Source organism: Anopheles ziemanni, chromosome 2 (assembly GCF_943734765.1).
Source record: "Anopheles ziemanni chromosome 2, idAnoZiCoDA_A2_x.2, whole genome shotgun sequence".
In the NCBI taxonomy this organism is placed as follows: Eukaryota; Metazoa; Arthropoda; class Insecta; order Diptera; family Culicidae; genus Anopheles; species Anopheles ziemanni.
Window position 1 is genome coordinate 41,526,758 of NC_080705.1, and position 7,670 is coordinate 41,534,427.

General features: G+C 42.6%; 1 protein-coding gene across 1 annotated transcript; it reads right to left on the reverse strand.

Moving 5' to 3' along the window:
• Positions 1-2,057: 2,057 nt before the first annotated feature.
• Positions 2,058-2,444, reverse strand: LOC131286321 (ejaculatory bulb-specific protein 3-like). Its single transcript, XM_058315262.1, has one exon. The coding sequence runs from the start codon at positions 2,436-2,438 to the stop codon at positions 2,058-2,060; it is 381 nt and encodes a 126-aa protein (XP_058171245.1). The 5' UTR covers positions 2,439-2,444.
• Positions 2,445-7,670: the final 5,226 nt, after the last annotated feature.

Below are 7,670 nucleotides of genomic sequence, written 5' to 3' on the forward strand. Positions count from 1 at the left end.
AACTTTACCACAGGATTTCTTACTTTACATTACTTAATTCTTCCACCCTCGACGTAAGATTGGTATTTATGCATTGGAACATTGGCATTGATAAAATGACTATTTTAAGACCAAATTGTTTAACTCTTTTGAAAATCAAATTTCTGTAGTATGGATTCCTTAACAAGAAAGCACGCATAAATATTTCCTGGTCTGAATTTAAAATTAAAATTTTATTTAACCATAAACGGTAGAAAAATATCCCACAAAACACACAACTGAGTACTTAATTGTCTGGCCTGCCTTTGAAAATGTAATGTGCTTTTTCTTGCTTGATATTTATTTATATTTCATATTTGTATTATTATTGTCACAAAATGTCTATAGAAACAACTATATATCCCAAATGTCTCCGATGAAAAAATCCTAAAAGATGTAGACGACGAACATGCCGAATTACACATTTTATATGATTTTGTACGATTAATTTCGTGTGCATTTTATATGATGCTTGACTTTTATGTTAAAAATCGTTAACATTGGTTCTATTAAGCATCGACCTTTATAAACTGAGTGTGAAGGTGCATTTAAACAATATCGAGAACATATGCAAAAATCAACATATGCAAAAATACTTAAATAGGTAAATGATTTTTTCTCATCCGAAGAATCTCATTTCTCACGTCTTCGACCAGCATACTCGGGTGAGTAGAATATGTTTAATTGGAAGAAAATATTTTTGAATCTACGAAACGTATTCAGGGTACGCGTTCGTAGACTTTTGGGTTAAATTCAAACACCCTACGTTATTGGATTTACCCACGCGATTCCGTTCTTGGTTGGTTCGACGCATACGATAAGTAAACAAACGCCCATCGCACCAAATATGGAGGTGAGCATATTTCCCAACCGATTGACCTTAACCGACCCGTAGCCGACCGGCGTCTCGCACAATCACAAGTCCGAACGAAGAAGAAGAGCCTCGAAAATGTCGTAAAACTTGATACGCATGAAAACATCTTTAGGTCAGCCTCCGCACGTCATTCAGATTGCTTTCCAGTTTCGGAAGAAAACGAAACCAAGCCCACAAAACCCGTTCACTTCCAAAAACATCGATGAGGTTCCATTGTGCGGGTCGGATGCACCATCATAATTATGTGCTGCACTTCACTTTCATTCTCACCCTACCCTACAGTGCACTCTCAGAGAATCAGTGGGATGACGGAATGTGCACAAACTATGCTATTATGCAATACCATCCCGAAATGGAAAACATCTCTCCTGGGAAACATTGGAGCCAATTACACGCCTCGAGGATGTAATGATGTTTGTAGCGGGATATTTTGCCCATCCTTAAAATGGGTCAATTGCTTGGGTGCTCTTTAACGCATGACGATAAATTACGATTGCGTAAATATGCAATGCATTGTGATTGGTTTTATCATGTTTCCCTTGCAGTTCAATTTTTGTTTGCATTTTCATGTTTTTAATCGTTTTCGGAATAATTTAAATCTATAAATTTTATAAATAGTAGCAAATAGTTTTTGGTTTTGATAAAATGGTTTAACCTGTTTATTTATGTACTGATGAAGTTAACAGTTGAAATTCGCTCAGCCCGCACAGCGTATCGTGAAGGATCCCATCCTGCGTGGTGTTATTCGCTGGATGTTTTTATCTTACTCTTTTCTATTAACACAAAAATATAATGCTTCATGAACCCATAGGATTCGACAACGTTGTTTCCTCGCCAGATCCTTATTCCACATCGCTGCTTCGCTCTCGAGTGTTGTTTGGATACAGTTTGGCTACAACACGATCATGCTGCTGATGGTGGTGCTGATGGTTTCACCCTCCACTTTCGCTGACTGGTCTGAGCTGGAGTTTGTTGGTAGTTTTTTTGTCGGTTTTCTCTCTCTCACTTTCATCCCGTCTTAAGTGCTAGAGGCGGCATCTACCGCCCATCCATTTTGCTTCCTGCCGTTTAACGCGAATCGCTGGTAGAACTCATCGTCGAAGCGGGGTCGTCTGGTGCCAGGGGAAGGATGGGAAACACTAACGAAAACATAGTGCTCCACACCTTACAGCTTGATGCCCTTCTTGTTGGCCTCATCGCGGTACTTGTTGACGTAGATGTTCTCCGGGTCGTACTTCTTTTGCAGGTTCTGCCACTGGTCGTTGCGGTTATCGATCAGATAGTTGATTACCTTCTCGGTGCCAGTCTTCTGCTTCTCGCTGCACTTGGCGCAGTCCGTCTGCAGGGCGTCGGGAAGGATGCGCTTCAGCTCGTTACCGTCCGGGGTGCAGCGGCCCTGGTCCAGCAGGCACTTGTAGTAGTTGTTGAACAGTCGGTCCGACTTGAGGATCTCGTCCAGATCGACACCGTCGTACTTGGTGGTGTACTTATCCTGGGCGGCGACGGCGGCAACCATGGCCAGGGCAACGACGACGAAGAATTTCATCTTTTCAGTGATGTTGTTGTTTGCTGCGGAAATTTAAGTACGGAAATTGGGGCGTTAGATACAGCAAAACTTTAGGGAAACCGTTTAAAAATGGTCTAAAAACTACGATGCACGTGTACGGGGGATTTTCTATCATTACTCGCGGAATAAATTATACGTCATTGCTTAGTGATCACCCTTACCCGTGTTGACCCTTGAATCAATGAGTAACATTACAATAACCGCACACACTGCACAACAAGCCGGTACGACCTACTAATGTCACAGTGTCCGGCATTGTTATCAGTGAACAAAAACGGCCTCCAAAGGTCTCCCACGAGCTAACGAAAACACGATGCCTTACGTGATGACTCAGCACCACCGGTTTGAGTAGTAATCATTGATTACACTCGTGTCTTTTGTAACCACGGCTAGGGGGAGGGTTTGAAAGATCTATGGGATGAATTCTTGGAAGTCCACTACAGGCAGAACAAAAAGTTGCATTCACCGGACACATCAGAGTCGCGAGTGTATGGGTTCACGATCGGTAAACAAACGTCTTGCGAGAACAGGTTTGAAGTTAACTACCTCCGGTACGGTGTTTGCAAACATGTTTACTTTAGCACTTTTGCTCCCGCCGGTGAATTACTTGGAGAAGAGATTTTTTAGCAAACAGATACATTCTCTGAACAAAAATTTAAAATTCAAAAATTTAAAATTCTGCCTGAAAATGTTACAGCAACAATTATTTTAAACATGTTTTAATTGTTTTCAAAGATCACAAACAAAAGAATCGAAGAAAAATCGAGCACGATCTTTAAGCTAAATATCAATGAGTAAGTTCATTTCTACAAATGCGATATGCCTGCTCAACAACCTACAATTATCCTGTCATTACATTTCACCTATTCTCTCACGATTCCCTTTCCTGCTCGTACGACAATGCACGAGGCAAACGAAAGACTTCATTCCCGGTGGTATAAGCGACGAACCCGATTTACAATTCAAACCGCTATTATCGCTCCAATTACTTCACACTCACACTTATTGGAAAGATTTCACTGCGCCTCGCTAGACGATCGCTTTCACTGATAAACGATCGAATGATGGCGAGAACTAATGCCGGTGCTAATACGGTGGAAAACGCTCGCTAATTGTTTCCCTTCGACAAGATCGCTTCGACGACTGGTGGGCTACTTTTTCCCTGTACCGAGCACACCCTCTGGGTTGGCACAAATGCTTACCGTTTTGGGGAAGAACTCGCTAATGTTGCTCGCTGGATTCAGGCAGAAACCAAACTGTGACTTGCTGAGGCTCGGGACCGGGCTTATATACAGACGAAAATTCGTTCACTTCCCGAACGACGACCGGTCTCGGCCGGTGGGTTTTGGTTGCCGCACGACGAATCGACCGTCATGCGGCTCCTTCGTATCGTGATTTTTTTTTCATTCCACGTTCCTCGCGTTTCGTCTCAACCGTATCGCCGTAGAGTGCCTCGAATCTTCTCGTTCACGACGGGCTCTTCCCGCCGGCTTGTCTGCCCAATTCAGTCGCGGTTCGCTTGGGGAGCGCGTCTTACCCCTGTCCTTACCAGCTGATTGTCCACCAGTATGTCGCTCGAACGATGGCGACCACTCTCCCCTGGTCGCACCGCCAGCACAAACACCCTTTATCTTGCGTATACTCGAAGTTGAAGATCTTGGAGACATCCGAGCGGACGTGTGGACTCGAGCCACGTAATCGCGAGTGGGATGGAGCCGATTTTGTTTCATTTATCCTTTTTTATTCTCCCCGAAGAGAAGCCTTCATACACCCCCGGATCTTTATAGTTGTTGCGCACTCACAAAAAAAATATACATATATAACCCGGAGGCCACAATCTGCGCCATCGGTTGGCGTCCCATCGAGTGGCTATCCTCTTCAGCGCACAATTAGCATGATCTTCACCAAACTCTGGAATGGTACAGAACGAAGAAGAAATTCTAGATAAGTGCAAGCAATGTCTAGTCTTGTGAGAAGAAGAGATGCCGATCTCCCTCGAGTATCATTTGATCTTTTTATCTCGCCCAGAATACAGACGTTAATTCCCAGACACGGCTCACAGAGATTTGGACAAAATCCTGTATGCAAACGCTTTCGCAACATTATTCCTCGGGCAGTCTAAACCCGTTTCCCAGATCAGGAAACGAAATGAAACTATCGCGGAAAACAGAAAGCGCCAGGAAGAAGAGAAATTTTGCAGAACACGACTCAAATTTTGTGTCCCCCCTCCTTGTCCTCCCCATCCCAGTGTCCGAATGGCTTCCTCTGCTTTTCGGCTAATCTGCAAGCGTCAATCAAACTGGTACGATTAACGGTCATTTTGGGATACTCTACACTCACAGAATGGGACCCCTAGACGAACCGTGAACTGTTCGTGCCTCTTTTTCGACGTATTAGTCTAGCGATGGATGGCAAACCGCTGCTGAAAATGAAAAAGAAAGCCAGGAAGATCGAAACATCGAATGAAAGATATCAATCATGCTTACAAATCCGCGTCTTGTTGAAGAAATTGAAGCCACAACACAGACAGCGATTACGGACGCGAGAAGAAAGATCGTCCGATCAAAGTACACCATGAACGATCAAGGCTCCAAGGTTTAGATGGGTGCGTTTTGTTTGTTTTTTTTTTTAACGTTACGTTGATTTATGATACTGACCCGACGACGCGAGCCAATGGGAGAGGTCAGACTTTATGCCATCGATAGGTCGCTTTTATGACCTTAATTGTCAGCCTTAAAACAAATGCCCTTGTTACGCGGCCTGGGTGAATCATATCCGCATTGTTCGTGCACGGTACAATTTCGCCAAGATGGCGTCGGAGGAACTGGCTACTGGGATCCACTCGGAGGAAGTGTAGTAATTTTCCGTACCTACACAGATTTATTCTAACGCCAAACGATAATGGCCCAATTCGCGCCACTGCCATAATTGTAGCGCCTCCAAATGAGACCCTTTGTAACGGCGTGGAGTCGGCTTCAATTAGACTGCATTTCGTGCCACGTGCATGCCGCCTGGGACAACCGATCCATATCTAACCGCAAGCGACAGCTCGGGACGACGCAGTACCGCAAGTAGGAGTTGGTAAATCTATTAGCAACCACCGCACCCAATTTTTTGTCTCCTACCGTTCAGCGGTCTGGCCCTGTCCGTGCTGGTTGCCGCTAACCGCAAAATGGATAAAAAATTATGTCAATAGAGTCAAAATTAAAAAAACGACCACCCAGTACCAATTAGCACAACAATCTATTTTCTTTTTGCAATGTAAAGGTGGATAGGAGACTGCTATGATTCATACAGCGTTGATGAATTGGATCGTTGTAAAGAAATTCTGCGAGATAAGTTCTAATAAAGACCATTTTTTAACTGTGGTACACAAGGAAAAACCCAAGGAAATTATTTTATTTTCTATCTTAAATCATGCACGAATGCTTTGGAGCCCCATTTCGAATCGCTAAATAATTCATCAAATATTTCAATTTCAATTTCAGTTTATTAATTTATCTGGCCTTATGACCTACATAAATCTTATGACTAGACTTAACAATTAAACGCGAACATAACGTTAAAGACGATAGACCGAATCCGCAGTCATATTTATATCCTAAGAATGTACAGACAAATTATAAGCGGATGCCATCCGGAGCAAAGGATCACGAGCACAAAAAACATTTCGACGAAAAGAAACGCTTAACAAAGATCTAGATCTGAGGGGAAATATACTAAACAGTAGTCGTTTACAGATCTGAATATTCTTCGCAAATGAAGAGACTGTAGCTTTTCCGAAGATCGGTCAAATTTATCGATCAAAAGCATTCGGGTATGATCCCAAAGCAATGTATTCCAGAGCGCAACACAACAACACCAGCCACTTTATCAGCAGAAGATCATCGAAACTTGATATTGGTGGAAGAAACTGTTGGTTAAGTAATTATTTTGAAATCTCAAATTAATTTGGGAATTCCCAAAAACAGGAAGATCGATTGCTCGTATTATCGATTTGATTGAAGAGCTTCACCACATGTATGTATTTAACTCTTAGCATTGCTTCGATTCTTTTTCATTGTAAACATAAAGAAGCATCTTTTCATCCAAGTTCGACGACTGTGTTCTTCGCAGCACCGATCATGGAGAACGAAAACGAACATAGGAAAAGCTTCAATGCAGAAAAACACTTATCCCGGCACACACTTCGGCAAATAGATCGCGGAAATGGGATAATTATATTTTCGTTATACCATTTGTTCTTATTCCTTTTCCAACCCAAATTGACGCAATTGCGAAAGGCAAGAAGCTAGATTTGGAATCTACGCCGCACAAATATTCTTCCTTCACGGACAAAGAGGTTAATCAAACGGGTCAACCGGCACAGATAAAAAAGCTTGTTCGACCGGACATGGGCTCGGTTGTGTACAAAAGATCAGGAAAACTTTCGACATTATTTGTAAAATTTCTCCGTCAACGAACAAACTAAGTAAATAAACAAAATAATAAAAAAGCGTCGCCAGAGCAGCATTCAACATTGCCGATTCTCATTTCACTCGACCGCTTAAGATCACTGCAAACACTACGCCTCCAGCTAAAGTCACATCGCTTGGTGGAAAGATTTTAGCAAACTAATCCACGGTTTTGCGTCACGAAACCAATGGCCGACTACACACACAATTTGCACAGATAAAAAGAAAATTTCTAAATGAAATCAAACAAAACTCTTATCTCAAACACATCTTAGCTCAAACGCTTTTAAAGCAAGAAAAAAAGCTATTGCTAATATTTACCAGCTTTTCCTTGTGATGAAACCCATCCGTAACGATACGAAAATTTGCGTGGAGAGGAGGGTTGAACTAGACATCGAACCAATAATAGCATAACGGCTCTGATCGTGGAACGTATGATCGCCCAACCTTGCGCAGTACCCAACCTAACCTAACCTGTAAGTACACCGTTTTTTGGGACACTGTAAAAGGGTTATCGTGTGAGAAAAATGTGTTTATCTTTCATTGGCCTCAAGCCACAGAAACCACAAATGCACGACGTTATGAAACACTCAAGTGGACGACCGCGAAAATGATACCCCAACATAACAAAAACCGCTATGTAAGGCAGTTGACTCCCATCCTAACTCATGTGCTTTGAATAAACCGTTCACAGTCATTTTCCGCCGTCATCCATTATCGATTATGGGCGTGGAGGTTTTTTGGGGGTCAAAACAAA